Source organism: Amphiura filiformis, chromosome 20, assembly GCF_039555335.1.
Source record: "Amphiura filiformis chromosome 20, Afil_fr2py, whole genome shotgun sequence".
In the NCBI taxonomy this organism is placed as follows: domain Eukaryota; kingdom Metazoa; phylum Echinodermata; class Ophiuroidea; order Amphilepidida; family Amphiuridae; genus Amphiura; species Amphiura filiformis.
In genome coordinates, this window is record NC_092647.1 from 34,123,964 (window position 1) to 34,143,953 (window position 19,990).

A 19,990-nucleotide genomic window follows, 5' to 3' on the forward strand; every position below is an offset into this window, starting at 1 on the left:
AAATCCCCACCCCCCGGATCTACGCCTATGCCCACCCCACCCCCAAAAAAGTCTGTCTCAGACATCAGCGCGCATTGCTATGTGAACTCCAAGATGACCGTAAAATTCCCATACGTTCAATTTTTCAGTAGATTTTCAGTATTGTATCGCGATCCAATTTTGTCTGGGTTTATTATTATTATTATTATTATTATCTTTTTTTTGGGGGGGGGGGGGCATTTTGGTTATTGTTTTTGTACACATTTCGCCATGATTGTAAAAGAGACACACAAAACTATTCATTGTGTAGGCCTATGTATATTAATACTATGCATGTTTCTCAGTGTTTTTGAATGATCTAAACATCTCAAAAAAAAGTAACTAACCCCCCTTAAATAATGGCTATTATTCAAAAAGTGGCTATTGTATTGCAAATCTATAAAATGCGTTGGAAGCAGAATTTATTTCTGCGCAGTTTGACACCTCATTTGATACGATAGCCCAGAAAACAATAAAGCACCGGTCAATTTAATGTAGTGAGGTCCAAATTTGAAAGTTGCACTTACATACAAATTTTTACAATACAAAAACACTCAGATATCATTACAGAGATTGCCTTCCATTACATCATGATTACACTGAATGCAAAAACAATAGAATTTACTACAACTTTCAAATCTTGGGCTACATTGATTTAAATGTACGCTGTGACGTCAATATTTAGTCAATTGCTACAAATGAGGTGTCAAAATGTGCAGAAATAAATTCTGCTTCCAACGCATTTTACAGATTGAGATTTGTAATACAATTACCCGTTTTTGAATAATGGTCATTATTTAAGAGGGGTCAGTTACTTTTTTTGAGATGTTTATCTAAGTTCCACTGATGCATGATGTTGTTGTTGAGAGTTGAGACGGATGAGACCACTCCTTTATACTTGGGCCAGTTGGTGGCCATGCATGATGCATAGGTCTTTTTCAATGGGCCAATCGATCCGCGTTGATAAAACTCGAATTTCAACTAACACGGTCTTGGGTCAATGGTCATTATCACAGTGGGTCATTATTAATCAATTCGCTGCCGCAATATGCTTCTCTGTGCATGGAGGTAGTAGTACTACCTCCATGCTCTGTGCTACGTTTACTTCTACGCTCGATACTATAAACCGAACTCCAATCTACCAGGGATATCCCGCTCAAACGGACTAAAAACAGATAAATGGAAACTGGGAAACAGCTAAAAACCAGCACCAGCTGAAGTAGATTTTGCAGCAGCGTCAACATGAGAATTTATGAAAGGTAGGACGCAAATTTAATTTGAATAAGTGATCATTCATTTCTGTTTTCTTGAGTCTTAGTTATTTGTTTGTTTGTCTTGATTTAAAGACCCATTCAGTGATCCCAGCGAAAGTGTAAAAAAATTAAAATTGTTTACAAATTGCTTAAAAGGGAAGAATAAGTCATTCAAACTGTCATTTGATATTTTTGAAATGAAAAATTTGGCAAACAACACAGTATTAACGAAGTTGCAGCCCCATTTGATGTAGCTGATTTAGATACTGTCAGTATCTAAATTACAGATTCATGTAAATTTTTTATTTTTGTCTTAAATACACGGCTTTCGGCTGAACCACTAGCAGGCTATGTTTATATATTAATGACAATGACAAAGGTACAAAAATCTGAATTTTGATGATTTTTACGATCGTCCGGATGAGCAAATCACTGAATGGACCTTTAAGCATAGACCCTGGAATGCTTTAAGGGGGTACTACACCCCTGCCCAATTTTGTACCTATTTTTGCATTTTTCTCAAAAATTTAAACGCATTGGGGACAAGTAAGATATGTAAAATATAGGGGCACGGACTACAACTACTGCAATGGAAATTTTATTTCAGCACAGATAACAGTTGTGGAGTTACAGTCAAAAATTAACTACTTGCTTTGAGTTGCTGAATTTTCAGTACAGTAGTTGCAGTTCTTGCCCCTATAATATACATATCTTACTTGTCACCAATGTGCTATAATTTTTGAGAAAAATGCAAAATTAGGCACAGAATTTGCCAGGGGTGTAATACCCCCTTAAGGTATGAAATTGATTATAATTAGACCTAGCATCAAAATAAAACTCCATATAGAGGGTTTGTTCCTTTTGATCAGAGTGGCTATTGCACTGGGTAGACGAACTTTTACACTTAGAAGTCATTTATTGGGGTTTGTTATCATTGTTGATTTGTTGTTGTTGTTTTTCATCAATTATTCTTGTTTCAAAAGGTACAGTGCCCGCGCCCTTAAACTAAAAGGGCCCAACTTTCCCACAAAATAGTTGTGTGTGTTATTAAAATGATGCTTGTACTACTCGCACTACCATGTGAGTCGAGTGTTAGATGTAAGGAAACCTCTGGAACTACTGAATTCCCAGTTCACTATTTTGCACTTCACTTAGCCATGACTTAGGTGACTGCCAATTTTGAGCACACAATTGCAGCGCGGTTTCTTCACTGACTTACATAATGTGATGTGATCAAGTAAAATCAGTCTGAAGTCGGACATATTCGATTTTCAGTTTCTAAATAACATTTGCAAAGCTACATTTTGCAGAAACCCCCATTGAATTTGGACAACCACAGTTCAAAAGATATGAGCAGTTAAAGATTTTCCGAATTCCTTTGTTTGGCTATTATCTCAAAATCAATATTTCCGACGTCCGACTGATTTTGCTTGATCACATCACATATGGAAGAATATTTATACTATTATTTTACTGAAAACAGTTTCCTATTTGACCAAAGAAGGGAGCTGAGGGATGGGGTGAGGTCAAAGTTGTCCGGTAGGCTACTACTGTTTTCAAAAAGAAAGCAAAAACAATTACAGTTTCCATAGATCTTTTTAATAACATGAATATTTTAGCGGTTCTGAAATCTGCAATCAATCCTAGGTTCCAGGATCGTGTACGTATATGGTCAATTCCAGCCAAAGCGGGCCAAAATTCTCTCTGGGGGCCATTTTGAAAATGTTTTCCTTTTCAATTCTAGACTTATCAAATGAGACTATCATGTCTAGTGAATCATCAGGTGGAAGTGCCATCGGATTGAAAAATAACTTTTCTTGCTAGACCAAATAAAGTGTTAATGCGCATATGCATGTTACCCACGAATTCAAGCATTTTTCACCTGTTGTACGCCATAAAATTTCACTTTCTTTAATATCTTTCAATATTTTATGTGTGACTCATATACACTAGAAATCGGTGAAGACTTTGAACGTAAAATAGAATTTTATTACATATATCTACAAAGAAATATTTTGGTTATTACAAATTTTATGAAAGAACCAGGCGTACAGTTAAGATTGTGTCAATTCTTCGAACTCTTTCCAAAGTGGCTGTCATTTAACATTACTGTATTATTTCGAAAGATTAGAATAAATGCTTCATATAAATATAAAGTTAGATTTTGTATCTCGTCGCAGGATGAGGATCTCGGATGGATTCGTGGGTAACAGCGTCTGGAAAATAGCAATTCCTATTAATTTTTTAAATAAAAATAAAAATACTTTTCCGTATGTCAATAATTCAGGCTGCAATGGCACTAAAATGAATTTTAATCAAAATACAGACTACATGGAATATTTAGAATGGATCATTATGGCATTTTGGGTATAAAAATTTTGAGAATAATGAAGTTGCCAAATTCAAATAGACAGAGCAAACAGTTTTATATTATTATTTTAGTAAAATCATTCCATATTTTTCATGCAGCAATATTCTATTAACTCGTGTTTGACAGTTCCTATGAACTAAAACACTATTAATACATTGTTAACTATAATTTAAGTAGTGATTCGTGGGTAACCAAAATGTTCGTGGGTAACACATATTTGAAGGTATGTATTGGTAAGCGGCAAAATAGAAAATATTACAGAAGGTTGGAAACCACCATGCGGTTATTCCTCCATTGTGTTTCAATGATTCCCGTTCCTCTAACCAATTGCATTTACCAAAAAAATGGTAATTTAAGATAATCAATCAAAACTTCATGATGCAGCTTCAGTATACCTTCAAGAGGACGCTATTAAACAGGACTGTTTTGGAACCTATTTCGCATGTTTTCAAAATGTTAAGATGCATAAGAAACATATAATTTACGAGTAAATCCTTGGATTCGTGGGTAACGCCGAATTCGTGGGTAAAGCTATAAGTACTATAGTACCGTTTGGGGTTTGCGTTTCTTAGGTGTATAAACTGTAAGTACTGTCAAAATTATAGCATACTCATGGCTTGAATATGTGCTGATTTAAACTTAAAATAAACAATCTCCTTATTTTTCAAGGTTAGCATCTATTCGGGATTCGTGGGTAACAAAAGTTTAAACCGTCGTAGATTCTTTTTTAAAGCGGTAAACGTATTTTTACGATTTACAATTTTAAGCGCTTGTCAAACTAAATTCAGTGTCCAAAGTCATTAAATGTTAATTTAAGTTATGGCAATTATATTTGCTGGACTCGTGGGTAACAGTTGATACGTGGGTAACGTCAAATTTGATTTTATGGAATTTTATGGGTAAAACGTATTTGCATAAAATAATCACTTGGATCTCAGAATTATAGAACGAAACTTCGTTTCATGATATAGTCATTTATGGCATATTCACTTAACATTTTTCAGAACGATCATTTTATTTTTGATACGCGGGTAACAAAATTATTAGCCAAATTGACTTAATGGCCTCTAGAGTCCACAAACTTTGGTGGAATTCAATCGTTTTACATATGATGAGAGATCATGCAAACGTCTTTCTAACGGTAATAATTTCATTTTGATTGAAGGACATTCAATGACATATATGGTGCTTTATCTTTGAATTCGTGGGTAACGCCAATTCATTTAAGCTATCATAACTTGTCCCCTGGCATGACTTGCTAGTAAAGGCCTATATGCACAAAGAGAGCACATTGGACGTGACATGATATGCTCCATCAATAACGTGATTTCCTTTATTAATGACATTTTAAAGTGGAAAGTTAACATAGAGAGAATTTTGTGTCCGCTTTCGCTGGAATTGACCATATAGGCAAACTGCACGTAAAGCCCGTGCGTTGATACTCAATCAGTTGAGCACGTATTTATGGAAGGAACTTAGGAAGGAAGAAATTCGTCGGGAGATGAAGCTAGATGACTCGAAAAAGACAAACATACATATATATAAACTGAGCTCAAAAAGAAACTTATAATTTTTTACAACTTTTGAATCACAAGGTCATATCTTAAAATACTGTCAATCAAAATGAACCAAAATTACACACAGGATTACCTTAATACTCTACTCAAAACACATGTCAGTAACCAAGCAGTTGTCCAACTGACACAACAGCAAAATGCACTGTTATGGGACAGCTTCCTGGACTTCCTTCACTTTCACAGCCCAACATTTGGCACCCAGGACAAAAAATCTGTGAGAATGCACACAAGATCCTTGCACAGATGATAAAACGGTGCTGCTTTCTGCTTTTCATACACTTTTTTCATGAAACAGGGCTGGGCTGTGAATGTGGTCCAGGAAGCTGTCCCATGTCAGTGCATTTTGCTGTTGTGTCAGTTGGATAACTGCTTGGTTACTGACATGTGTTAAGAGTAGAGTATTGAAGTAAATCTGTGTTTTATTTTAGTTCAATTTGATGGACAGGATTTCAAGATAGGCCTATGACCTTGTGAAAAATTATAAGTTTCTTTTTGAGCTCAGTTTATTTTCTTAAAACTCCTTGACCATGTTAACAGGAAACCCATTTTTTCACCAACGCCCTTTTCCCCGACTGCTTAGATGAACCGACGGCCACGATGAGGGCGGGGGGGGGGCACCGACTTCCACTCCCTCCACTGGCTACGCCACTGAAGCTGTACGTATTGACAATTAATAATAAGACATTTGACCGGAATTTTTAATTTCTCTACATGTATTTGAACGGGGCTTCAACTTCGTCAATACTGCTGTTTTCCTTGTTTTGTTTTGCTTTTTTGTTGTTGTTGCTTTTTTGTTTGTTTTGTTGTTGTTGTTGTTTGGCAAATTTTTCTTTCAAAAAATAATTTTCAATCGCAAAGCAAAAAGGTCGGGTTACCAGTGGTCACGCCAATCAAAATGGATTTTGTGGGGCTTACAGTATCTCAATTTTTGTTTTTGTTCGTCTAAGTTCTGCCTCCTTGTCTCATAATGATCTATTCTTTTTACAGAAGACGTGAAGTGAAATGAGCCAATGATTACAAAGGCTGGTATTTGAGAATGACGTTCATTGTAATATTATTATTTTTAGATTCTAAATCTTATTTGATGGTGCTTGGATACATTCATTATGGTATAAATAGAGTCCCTTATTTTATGGTTTATTAAACATTTAAATTTGTGTATGAAAAAAGAGTCCATGCTCCATGCATATATCCAGAAACCACAATCCGGTTATAGCGCTCAACCGTGATCAAGGACTTGAGCTCCCTCCTTTATTATAGAATGTTATTGATCCAATCAATAGAAATGACGTCAATCAAAGCTTGAGAAAAGGGCATCAGACCCCGATGGAAACAAACCCCCGTGGAAACCATTATAAACATTTTAACAAAGTCACACATACCGCACATAAAAACTGAATCACATTCACAATTCACCATCTTACTATAAATAGGGGAATGTTGTATGTATGTATCTATGTGGTTTATGTAAAGGCTCCGTCAGTTTCGATCCAAATGTCGCCAAATTCATACGGGAGATCGAGGAATATACGGGAAATTGCCTCGACTTTATCCCGGTGGGTTCAGTTTGTATTTAAAGGTAGGACGTATGACCGTTCCAGGATTTGAAAATGACCCCTATTTCACGGGGAATCGAGGACATTTGCAGCAATTTTACCCCCTATTTTGCGCGAAATCGAGGAAAATTTGCCCCCAAATACCTCCCCCATTTTTATCATTTTGAGGACGCATTTTCATTTCACCCCCTTATTCCGAGGAATCGAGGATATTTTTCCGAAATAAATACCCCTATTTTTACCATTTCAAGGACGCTTTTGAATTCCCCCTGTTTCACGGGGAATTGAAGACAATAACGAAAACTGCAGCGGTAAAACGCGAACGAAAGTCCTAGAAATACACCCTATTTTCCATTTCAAGGACAATTTTGCTCCAAAACACCCCTAATTTGGACAATCACAAACAATTTTGTCCTCGAAAATTCCGCGGACATTTCTTGAAAAGTACCCCTAATTGGAACCATCATGCGTACACATTGTCAGTGAAGACTGAACCCACCGGGGACTTTATTTGGTTGAAATCGGTCAAGAATTGGCTGCAAAAACAGTGAAAATATGAAAAAGTGGGTAATGGTGAATCCAACGGACGAGGACACAAAACACATCAAGGATCAATAAATGATACAAGAGGATACCTTGAATAATAACAACAGGAAAGAAAAAAAGCAAAGGTACACCAACTTGATGTGGGGAAACAAGTAAAATACAGACTAGACAGTATGCAGAGGACAAAAACATCAGACGTGAGCAGAAGAAGTAGGCAAAGTTCGATAGCCAAAATTACCAGTTCAAGGCCCACAGGTAAGTGCTGAACCTGCAAAAACAACAAGGATCAATGGTAATACAAAACTGCACTAGAACAAGTGATGAAAATCTTATGCACAGTGATTTTTGTCCTCTGCATACTTGTTCTAGTGTATTTTTTGTTTCCCCACATCAAGTTGGTGTACCTTTTGCTTTTTTTTTCTTTCCTAGTGAAAATATGGGTAAAAACGGGGGTTTTGTTATGAAAATCAGTTGTCAGTCTGCGCGTCAATGCAGCTGGCAGGCAGCGCGCCGGCGTGCGAGCGTAATGCGCACTACGCCAATGTGTGCGTAAACTGCGCAGAGCCACGCGACTTGCGAGCCAGAGACCAGTGGACATGATAATACAGAAAGAAGGAAAAATAAATAAAAATTAAAGGGTAAAAAGGTACATGGACGGGTCACGGGATTATGATAACGATGAACACGTCCGCATACACGCTATGAGAGGACGTACATGTATACGGGAAAAATATGTGTGTTGTATAAACAAAATGAAGCGGTAGACCTACTATAAAGAAAAATGAAATTAACATGACAAAAGAGGTACGAGTAATAGGCCAACGGGTTAAAGTAACTAGATGAAACAGGAACGAAACAAAGAAGGAAAGAAACTAATCGGGAAATGTAAGAAAAAAAAGAAGCAAATAAATCAGAATGTAACAAATAACAGATTTAGAAAAAAAAATGGGAACGGGCTTAAATAAATAAATAACATGGAAACGGAAAATCACAAGCTAGGCAGCAAATTTTTTTTTTTTAATGGGAACAAAATAGCCCCATGTACGTCGAAGAAGAAACTGAAAAGAAAGGAAAAAAGGAAATGTAAGAAGAGACAGATTTATAATATAAATAAAATGTATCTTTTCGATGATTCTACCTGTTCAGTAATTCTTCCTGTTATAGTGAAAGCTCCCATTTACTCATCTAGCGGGGACCCGCGCGTAGCGCGGGTGTCCCGCTAGTCTTACTATAAATAGGGGAATGTTGTATGTATGTATGTATGTATCTATGTGGTTTATGTAAAAGGCTCCGTCAGTTTCGATCCAAATGTCGCCAAATTCATACGGGAGATCGAGGAATGTACGGGAAATTGCCTCGACTTTATTTGGTTGAAATCGGTCAAGAATTGGCTGCAAAAACAGTGAAAATATGTGTAAAAACGGGGTTTTTGTTATGAAAATCAGTTGCCAGCCTGCGCGTCACTGCAGCTGGCAGGCAGCGCGTCGGCGCGCGAGCGTAATGCGCACTACGCCAATGCGCGCGTAAACGGGCGCAGAGCCACGCGACTTGCGAGCCAGAGACCAGTGGACATGATAATACAGAAAGAAGGAAAAATAAATAAAAATTAAAGGACAAAAAGGTACATGGACGGGTCACGGGATTATGATAAAGATGAACACGTCCGCATACACGCTATGAGCTGAGAGGACGTATACGGGAAAAATATGTGTGTTGTATAAACAAAATGAAGCGGTAGACCTACTATAAAGAAAAATGAAATTAAAATGACAAAAGAGGTACGAGTAATTAGGCCAACGGGTTAAATTAACTAAATGAAACAGGAACGAAACAAAGAAGGAAAGAAACTAATCAGGAAATGTAAGAAAAAAAAGAAGCTATAATAATGATAACAGAATTAAATAAAAAACATGGAAACGGGAAATCACAAGCAGCAAATAAAAATGAAGCTAAAAGGAAATGTAACAAATAACAGATTTAGAAAAAAATGGGAACGGGTTTAAATAAATAAATAACAATGAAACGGAAAATCAAAATGTATATTTTCGATGATTCTACCTGTTCAGTAATTCTTCCTGTTATAGTGAACGCTCCCATTTACTCATCTAGCGGGGACCCGCGCGAAGCGCGGGTATCCCGCTAGTGTTAATAATAGTGCATGTGGGATAGGCTTTTACGACGGGAATTCATAACAATTAGTGGGTTTTTAGCGGGTTCGCCGTCGGACAAGTTTAGAACTATCAAGCTTTCGTCAGGAGTAGCTCTGACTTCTTCAGGACAAAGTACCTAAGAATGAGACATGTAGCCCGCCCCTTGTCTACTGATGACTCTGAAAAGAGTCGTTCACTGTCGTTCAGATAGATATATTTTGTTATGTGCAGTTATTACTTAGGAAAATGTGTGATATTTTCAAGTTCAACATGAATCATTCTGAATTTTCACTTTTTATGTATAGGGAAAAGTTTAAATTATGGTTTAGGTATGTGCGGCTTTTGGGAAGATGATGGTGAAAAGTCTACTATGTGCAGAAAAGAGACACTACTTTTAGAGACAATGTGCGCGTTTTCATGAGAAAAAAACTTTTAAAAGTAATTTTTATATGTGCTGTTTTCCGACAAAGTTGCAACTTTTTCACATGTTGAATTAAGTTTTTATGCACGATAATAAAACATGCGACTATTTAAAAATGCATGATGAAATGATGGTTTATATGAGAATGTTTCAGAAGAGGGCGATGAAAAATGTTACTATGTTCATAAGTTAAAAAAAACTTTTTTTGGATAGAAATAACTGTGCGTGTCTTATGCAGTCTACTCTCACATCCCTGATAAAACTTAAGTATACCGTGTGTCATAAGTCTGTTCCTCCCCCATAAGAAAACCATTTTAACATACTTTAAATAAAACTTACACAATTAGTTTGAAATTAATTTGTTACTGGTTATTGTTTTAGATTAATTAAAATGTTACTTAGCAATTTATTTGAAGTTGTTGTCTCTTTATGGTCGATAACCTCCGAAGGTATGCAAACCTCGGTTATTGTTGTCTTTCTATTGAAATCCGAGGTTTGCAGACCTTTGAATCTGTCAATACATACAACATTAGCTCTAAAAATCTAGAACAATGGCCGACATAATTTTTTCTTTGCAATGCGCCTCTGGATTCATTGCAGCTAGTAGCCCAAAGGCAAATAAACAGAGGGGGTACTTCCATATTGATGCTACGCTCCATGGGAAGTCGGAACGGACTTTCGACACACGGTATAGATATAATGTGCGCTTTAGGCAAATGTTAGACTTTTTTAACTTGTGAAATTAAAGTTCAGTTTATTGTGCGGTTTATAGGCATAGGTGCACCTTTTTAAACATGATGAACAGAATAGATAGAGATATTTTTATAAGTGCAGAAAAGAAAGCCACTACTTTTAGGGTATATACCCAATATGTACGTTTTCACGAAAAAAATAATTTTTAAAGTAATTTTTACATGTTGTAAAACAACATTTACAACTTTTCAACATGTTGAATTATGAAGTTTAAGTTTTTATGTGCGGTTATTTGGGAAATGTGTGACTTTTTTAAAATGTTGGAATCATGATTTATAAGCGAGAATGTGCGGTTTTTGGAAAGAGAATGATGGAATATTCCCGGCCCCCCAACTCAACACAAAAGTTGACAACCATGAGAGTTACCAAATTGCGCGGAAAAGGGGTTATTTGACAGATTTGGTAACTCTCATGGTGTCAACTTTTGTGTTGAGTTGGAGGCCGGGGGAATATCCCAGCAAACACAAAACGTTTTCGACATCATTCGCAAAAGGTTATAAAAGGTTGTCAGAAAACGATTAAATGTCGGGTTATATGAAGGGTACATTGATGGTATAAAACGTTTTCATGACATTAAATAACATTTATTGGTAATCTACTGCACAGCAAACACACAGAAAACATTTAAATGTCGGGTTATATAAAGGGTATAAAAACGTTTTAATAACATTCCAAAAACATTTTTGAAAACTTGGTACAAATCATTCGAAACAGAATGTTATTCCGGAGTCGACAAAATATTGTGCAATGTATGTGTGCCCAAAATATTTACAATAACGTTTTTAAAATGTTTTCACGACCTTTATATAACCCGACATTTAAATGTTATTAAAACGTTTTGTAAAAAACATTTTAAGAACATTTCTGTGTTTGCTGGGTGCAAATATTTTAACATAATGTTATTTAAGTGTTGACAAAATATTTGGCCAAAAATATTTGCAAAAATAGTTTACAATGACATTTCGAAACATTTTAAAAATATTGTTGCAGTGTGTTTTCATACAAAACGTTTTAAAACAATTTCATGACCTTTATATAACCCGACATTTTAATGTTATTAAAACGTTTTTACCTAAACCAAAACCCAAAATATAACTTATTTAAAATGTTTTAAAAACGTTTTTGTGTTTGCTGGGATTGTACTATGTGCCCCATATTATTTGAAAGAAATAACTTTTAATTGCAATTTTGTCAACTCTGAAATAATATTATGTAAGAATGTTTTTGCATAAGTTTTTAACAATGTTTTTTTATGTTATTAAAACGTTTTCTATAAAACGTTTTTGTGTTTTCTGAGAGATTCATATTGGAATGGTCATCTGAGATCAACTGGGCATAGATTGTTGGATGGTCAAAATGTCGGAGTCAAGGTAGTGTCAAAGTCATCGGAGGTCAACTGAGTATTGATTGTCGGATGTCATAAAACGTGGTGCATGTTATCACAATTAAGCGCGGCGCCAAAAATGTTCAATGTCATTTGAGGATAACTGAGTACAGATTTGTTGGAAACTATGTGGATATGATCTCCTTTGAGCAGCGAAAATTTTGAAGGTCATCTGAGGTCAACTGTATATAGATTGTGGGATTGTCATGGACTTGATTTGATCAGTTTTTTGTTACAATTTAATATGAATAAGATTTTTTCATTCCCCGTTTCTCTTTGCTTTTTCTCTCCATTACAGGGTTTGATGTCGGATTTTAAACAAATTGCGAAACCAGCCCGTTAACTTTAATGAGAGCAGTTCAGCCACATTGAAATGTTACTGTCAGCAAATTTCACGCATCATAGCTCATCATGATATGACCATGCCCTCGCTACTTGATCGCACAATCCTCTTGGATCCAACCAAGAATTTAGTAGATTCTATGAAGACTAACAACGTTAGCCGCATCAAATCGGCTATCAATATGCCGTGTGTTGATCTGAACATCCGGTTACCGAAGCACCAACAAATGACCATCCTGATGCGGTTCTGTTATCTGGATATAACCACCAAAGGCAGAAAGGATCTTGCGATTCTAGTGCTCAAAGTGAACGGTAGATCATCCTGTGATCTCAATGCGCAGGATTTGTCGGGTAAAACAGTTCTAGCGCACACCTGCTTACAAGAGGACGCAGAGATGGTTAAACTATTGGCTGACAATGGGATGGTAGATGCAGATATTGGCGACAATGAAGGCAATACACCTCTGATGCATGCATGCAGGACAGGCAATGCCAGTGTGGTGAAGACTCTGATAGTCTCTTTTAAGAAGTGGGGGTTGAACGTCAATGCAACTAACAATGAAAGTAAGGTTATGCATTATAACACTATGTCTTATTTGTGGTTTGAAAATTAATGAGCAACTTTAGAAAAGTCGTCATTCTATAGGCATATGCCTAATCATACAAAATCGTAACTAGCCTACCCCTTAATCGCTTCCAAACCAGTGGCGTGCCATTGGGGGGGGGTTATGACTGGGATCATTTTTCCTCATCCATCCAAACACATCTGGTACTACCACTGATAATCCCAACCCTTATGTCAATCATATCCCTATAATTGAAGACCGAATAAAGACTAGTTTGCGTCTAACGTCAGGGCAAAGGCTCAGCGTGATTGGTTGCTGACTTGCGCAGAACGGAATTTTCGATCTAGTTGACAGGACGTCATACGCAAACTAGTCTTTAAACTATACTGCATATGTATGCCTAATCCGAACAAACCTAATTATCATGATTATAATCTCTTGAGGGTGGTGGGAATCATTTTAACTGAACCGGAGCGATCTAAAGTTTCAAATATTTAGATTGTGATATATGTTCAAAAACGAAGTGAAATATGAAATCAGAAAACGAAACAATAATTACTATGGTTACAACAGTAACTTTACACGTAAATTATAGTACCTCAAGTATCCTGGCCAAAGAAGAAAACTGACAAGAATTTGAACCTGGACCCCTGAGTATTTAGACCAGAACTCTCACCACTGAGCTATCAAAGGATTGGGTCAATGGCTTCTCTAGCGACAACCATTTAGGAGGAGTAATATATTTTATCAATTCTGATAAAATCTCGAGCACTAAGTAACTTTTAGTTAACAATAACAGTGTTACATCAGTCTTTAGTTATGGCGTTACCTTTTAATTACTTATCAAATTTAATTCCGAAAGTGCAGCTGCTGCGATTGACAATGATTGATATTGACGCTTTTTGGTTTTCATTTTCAGATATTTCGCCTTTACTCGAAGCTGCCCGTCTTGGACACATAAAAGTTATCCGCACTCTGGTAATCGACGGTGACGCCGATGTGAGTCAACGCGACAAGAATCGTAATATCGCCCAGGACTACTTGGTGGTGAGCGGGAAAGGTTTTACAACTGATTTTTTGTTGTTGTGTCCTACAGCACAGAGAAAACGTTTAGCTCGAGAGCGGAGAGTGGCAGAAGGGCGGAGATCTATGATGGATCTTGTAAATGAATCACCCACTCCTCGCACACCCACCCCGGATGGAGGAGACAAACACATCAAACCTAAGAAATCTAAAGTGATCAAACCTAAGAAATCTAAAGTGATCGTTGCCACAGCCACACAGCCAATACCTGGTTTAGCATCCACTACCCCTTTCACACAAGAATACACAGGACAACTTAATAGTGTGGTGTTTCAATTGGCACAATGTATTCCAATGCTTGCTGAAAAGCCTTTTGAAGAGGATGTGGAAAATGTTGAGAAGGTGACCCCGTCAAGACTACTGAATCCAAGGAGGAGCTCTCTTTCGCAACTGGACGACTTCCAGTCATCTTTATTTGATAAATACATGGTAAATGACACACACAATGATGACAAAAATCGATCTGTTATGCTCAGTACGAAGCAGAAGCTCCTTGATCGACGCTTAAGACTACAACCTATTAAAGTTGGCGATGGGACAGATCATGATGCACCAGCTATGAACTCTAGATATCATAGACAGCGAAGATCAAGCTTACCAACAGACATTCCTAAGATTATCACAGATCTAGATGATCATACCGTTCGGAGATCAAGTTTCTCGCGAGATGTTCCGAATTCTGAACGTGATCAGGCAAAACATCCTACTCAGAATGGTCACAGAGGTAGCACGCAATCACTAAATGACGGTCTCTCCACATCGCCACCAAAGTCAAATCTTTACACGTCTCAGAGACCTAGTAAGGCTGCAATGTCAAAAAATACAGATCCGGCGTCAAGACTACAACCTATTGATGTTAGCGATGTGACAGATCGTGAAAATGCACAAGCTATGAACTCTAGATATCACAGACAGCGAAGATCAAGCTTACCAACGGACATTCCTGAGTTTATCAAAGATCTAGCAGATCATACTGTTCGGAGGTCAACTTTCTCGCGAGATGTTTCGAATTCTGGATGTGATCAGGGAAAAATTCCTACTCAGAATGGTCACAGAGGCAGCGCGAACCCTAGTAAGCTTGCAATGTCAAAAAATACAGATCCGGCGTCAAGACTACAACCTATTGATGTTAGCGATGGGACAGATCGTGAAAATGCACCAGCTATGAACTCTAGATATCACAGACAGCGAAGATCAAGCTTACCAATGGACATTCCTGAGTTTATCACAGATTTAGAAGATCATACCGTTCGGAGATCAAGTTTCTTACGAGCTGTTCCGAATTCTGGAAGTGATCAGGGAAAACATCCTACTCAGAATGGTCACAGAGGCAGCGCGAACTCACTAAATGACGGTCTCTCCACATCGCCACCAAAGTCAAATCTTTCCACGTCTCAGAGACCTAGTAAGGCAACAATGTCAAAAAATGCAGACCCGGCGTCACCATCTTCCAAAACTGCAACAAGGCCCGCTAAAATATTACATCCACCAAAGACTACCGCCAGGAGAAGTAGTTTACCGGATATTGTTGCTCCTAGTACCCAATCTCCCAAAACCACGTCAACATCATCACGCCGCCGCTCCACATATCCCGCCAAAGTTAAGAAAACTGAACCTATTAGTATAGTGCATAGACCAAGAGCACTCGAGTCAGGTGTAACAACATCTTGGCAAGGCAGATCTTCTAAAACAGTACCGTCGTATATGTTTCGTTGACAACACGGTTAGATCCAGTAGTAGGAGTGATCAAATGAGCCACCGATATCATTGGCTATAAGCATTCTTACTGTTATCTGATGAATGTAATTTCACTAATATGATATCGCAATTTCTTAAATTTACACAAAAGATGTCAAAAATGAATTAAGTTCAGAGCATAATCTGAGTGTCCAGTCGCAACTATGGTATCGATACGTTGATGACACGTTGCCATGAAGAATCTGTTAAAACGTTTCGTGTCAGCGAGCGCAACGATCTAAGTGCCAATATTATAGTATATTAATAGGCTGACGTCTACATGTAGGGGTGTTATACCGGGGCCACCGACCCTGAGGTATGGATTCCAAATGGTCCCGCTGACCCGCACCTAAAATTACTTTACTGGGACAACTAATTGTACAAAATGTACGCGTCTGAGCGCGAGTACATTTGCAGTGTTACTTAAGTTGGCCGAAATGATGACAATTACGGCATAAACCAGGCCATAGGAAGATGCCTTTAAGTCAATTGTGTCCCGGTATCTCAACTCAAGCCAGGTGGCAATTTTCCCCCTACCCTTTTTCCCGGTCTTGCATTTACGGTGTAACAATTCGCATGGGCAATTTAACATGCATTTTTACCACAGCATTATTCCAGGTAACCTAAATGTTCGGATCCTAAATTTTGGATTTAAAAAACTTGGCGGGGGGGGGGGGGGTAATACAATTTAACATAATCATGATAATGTTGATTTTATATGCGAGGGCTGAGAAACCGAAAGTCTTAACTCACAACGACCTGCTCCCATAAAATGAGCATAAAGTCGCCAGGGCGCTATAATAGAAGATACGGTCCTTTAAACATGACAAAATTCAATAGAAAACAAAAGAAATTCGGAGGAAATGTTGATTTTTAAAGACCAAATCAAGGAGCCAAACATGTTTGGTGTTAAAGGACGTAAAATAAGGGTTTCAAATCTGGAATATTTTGTCAACTTCATGCTCATTTTGTGAGAGCGGGTCATTGTAAGACTTTCTCAGCCCTCAAATGGTTGTTATTCTGTCGAGTTTGGTCCATTATTAAATGAGAAATAAAATATTGTATTTTTCCCCCATAGCAGTGTTGAATTTAATCTTAATTTAAGTATATTTTGTCTTGGGTCCAATCTCTACCATGGAAAGTTTGCTATAGCTATTTAAATTATAATGACTGTTTGTACTAGATTTGGGTTTTGGGGTCTCATGTTTTAGAGAAAGTTTAATTGCAATATTTCGAAACTACACACCAAATCTGGGTGCCATGATGTACGAAATTGGGCTACAAGTATACATGTTACCAAGTTGGAAAATGGGAATTTACTTTCTTGTAATGACCATCAAGATGTGGCTATTTTCAGGAAAAAAAAGAAATGAGGCACGGTTGTTTATTTTCATCATAAGCCACGTGTGATTCAGGGGGGTGATTTGCTCCACAGCAACGCCCTCAATTTTTTTCAATTTTTCTGCCGAAAGCAGTATGTATTCGAATTGGAACATGAAACACGACTATTGGGCGAAATAATGGCCGGATTGCCATGACAAATCATTCTGTCAAGTACATTTGGGCTACGTTTTCCATGTTGCCACGAAGTTCTTACAGTACAAAATGCTCAATGAGTCTGCATTTCGGGCTAATGAATTATGCATTAGAAAAAAAAATGACAGGGACGGTCATAAATTCTTTATACGGGGTTGTAGTAAAATGTTTGCCTTGAAGAGTGATTATAAAAATGTTTGACTTGATTCTGGACTTTGAAAAGAATATAAAGCTTTGAATGTGTAAAGTTTTTATTGTTTTAAAGAAGTTAATCTGAAATAAGGTATCTGTGAAGGATTTTAGGGATATTTAAAGGGCCTGCACCCCCGTCTTACAAAAATGTCGAATTTTTTGTGAACGGTAGCTAAATAGTTCAGCCTGAGACGAATATTTAGGGAGATCGGGGCAAAGTGGAACACGGGGCAAAGCGGAATCATCAGTCGGCTGCGGAGCAGGTGACTACAAGCTCCTATCTTTGGCTGCATCCTTTTTTGTACTTTGTGTACTTAACCCTCTATCAATGACGCCACTCTATCAATGACGCCACCTGGCTACGAGGTGGTCAATGTTCCGCGTGGAGGTGGAGATGCTCATGGTGGAATTGCTGTGTTGTATCAGAAGTCCTTTAAGATTGTTTCCAAGATTGACAACACGGATCATCGGTTCAGGAGCTTTGAGTACTGTTCTATAGTTTTTACCTGCGGATCAAAATGTTTCACGGTTGTCACTATTTATAGACCTTATCCATCACCCAAGAATGGCCTCAACGAAGGACTGTTCCTTGAGGAATTTTCTCAGTTCATGCAGGATTTATCCATTGCTCAAGGTGATTTAGTTGTAGTTGGCGACCTGAATCTTCATCTAGATATCCTTAATGATCCCGGTACTCGCAAATTCACTGAACTTATGAACATGCTCGGTCTCAGTCAGTCTGTTACTGGACCAACACATCGCTGTGGCCACACGCTGGACGTTGTCATAGCACGCGAAAACGACAGTCTTGTAGAGAACACTTGTGTGCATGACCTTATTTCAGATCATGCACTTGTTGAGTGCACACTTAAGGTCGGTAAGCCTCCTGTTCCAAGAACCACAATCACTTCGCGGAAATACAGATCCATTGACTCTGATAATCTTAATAGCGATATTGTGGCAAGTGAGCTAACCACTTCGCTGCCTGAAAATCTTAATGCTGCTGCTGATCAGTACAATAAGGTACTGTCAGATTTATTGGATCATCATGCACCATCATGTACTATAACCGTGGTCCCTCGTGTTAAACAACCATGGTACAGTGACGCTTTACATCAAGCTAAACGTGATCGTCGTAAGGCAGAGCGAAAATGGATCTCGAGTGGACTGACAGTTGATTTTGAGCATTTCAAAGAGCTTAAAAACAAATATAATACTTCTCTGTACAATGCAAAATGTGAATTCTTCAATCAGAAGATCCTTGATTGTGGTAATGACTTCAAGTCGATGTTTGCTGTCATTGGCGACATCCTTCAGAATAAGAAATCTTCTAAACTGCCAGATCACAACTGTTCGTATGAGTTGGCAAATCGCTTTGCATCTTATTTTTCGTCTAAGATACAGACAATCAGGTTGAGTCTCGCGTCAAGTGATCCTGTGCCTTCCGAAAATCAAACAACTTCGGAGTTGTCTTGGACGGAGTTTAGCACGGTTTCTGAAACAGATGTTAAGGACATTATTATGGAGTCTTCTAGTGCCTCTGGGCTTCTTGATCCCATGCCCACATGGTTAATCAAGAAATTACTTGATTCGCTGCTGCGTATTATCACATCCATCGTGAATATGTCCCTTAAAGAAGGAGATGTTCCATCTTCAATGAAATCTGCTGTGATTAAGCCTTTGCTCAAGAAACAGAACTTGGATGCTAACAACTTAAAAAACTATCGTCCTGTTAGCAACCTTTCTTTCCTGTCAAAAGTCCTTGAACGCGTTGTCGCTAAGCAGCTCAAGCATTATATGTCTGATCACAATCTCAACGAACCTTTCCAATCAGCATATAAGCAATACAACAGCACAGAGTCTGCTTTGTTGTCTGTGCACAATGACATTCTATGTGCAATGGAAAACCAAGGTGTTACTTTGCTTGTTTTGTTGGACCTCAGCAGTGCATTTGACACTATCGATCACGCTGTGTTACTTGCCAGATTACAACATCATCTTGGAATAAAGGCTACCATCTTGGACTGGTTTTCATCATATCTTTCGGATCGGAATCAATGTGTGCATATAAACGGGAAGTTCTCTGCTCCACAACATCTGCAGTATGGAGTGCCACAGGGGTCTGTGCTTGGGCCCTTGTTGTTTTCGATTTACATCCTTCCTCTTGGTGACATTATTCGTAGACACGGGATGAAACTTCACATCTACGCTGATGACACCCAAGTTTATGTGTCTGTTTGCCCCACATCTTCAAGTGGTGTGAATCTTGCTGTGTCCAAACTTGAGCAGTGTGTGAATGACATAAATATATGGATGTCTGAGAATTATCTCAAGTTGAACGCTGATAAAACCGAGGTCATTATGCTTGGTTACAGATCCCAACTGGCCAAGATCCATCTTCCGAATGTTAACATCGCAGGTGTTGATATAGCTGTCAAATCTGACCCAGTGAAGAACCTTGGAGTTATGTTTGACCCGGGTTTGACAATGGCTGCTCAAGTTGCA

The 19,990-nt window shown here is 37.9% G+C and overlaps 1 protein-coding gene across 1 annotated transcript; it reads left to right on the forward strand.

The window, feature by feature from the left end:
- Window positions 1-893: 893 nt before the first annotated feature.
- On the forward strand, window positions 894-16,435 carry LOC140142687 (uncharacterized). Its single transcript, XM_072164688.1, has 3 exons — window positions 894-1,277; window positions 12,328-12,935; window positions 13,857-16,435. Exons 2-3 carry the CDS (start codon window positions 12,446-12,448, stop codon window positions 15,734-15,736), a joined length of 2,370 nt encoding a protein of 789 aa, XP_072020789.1. The 5' UTR covers window positions 894-1,277; window positions 12,328-12,445; the 3' UTR covers window positions 15,737-16,435.
- The last annotated feature ends 3,555 nt before the right edge of the window (window positions 16,436-19,990 follow it).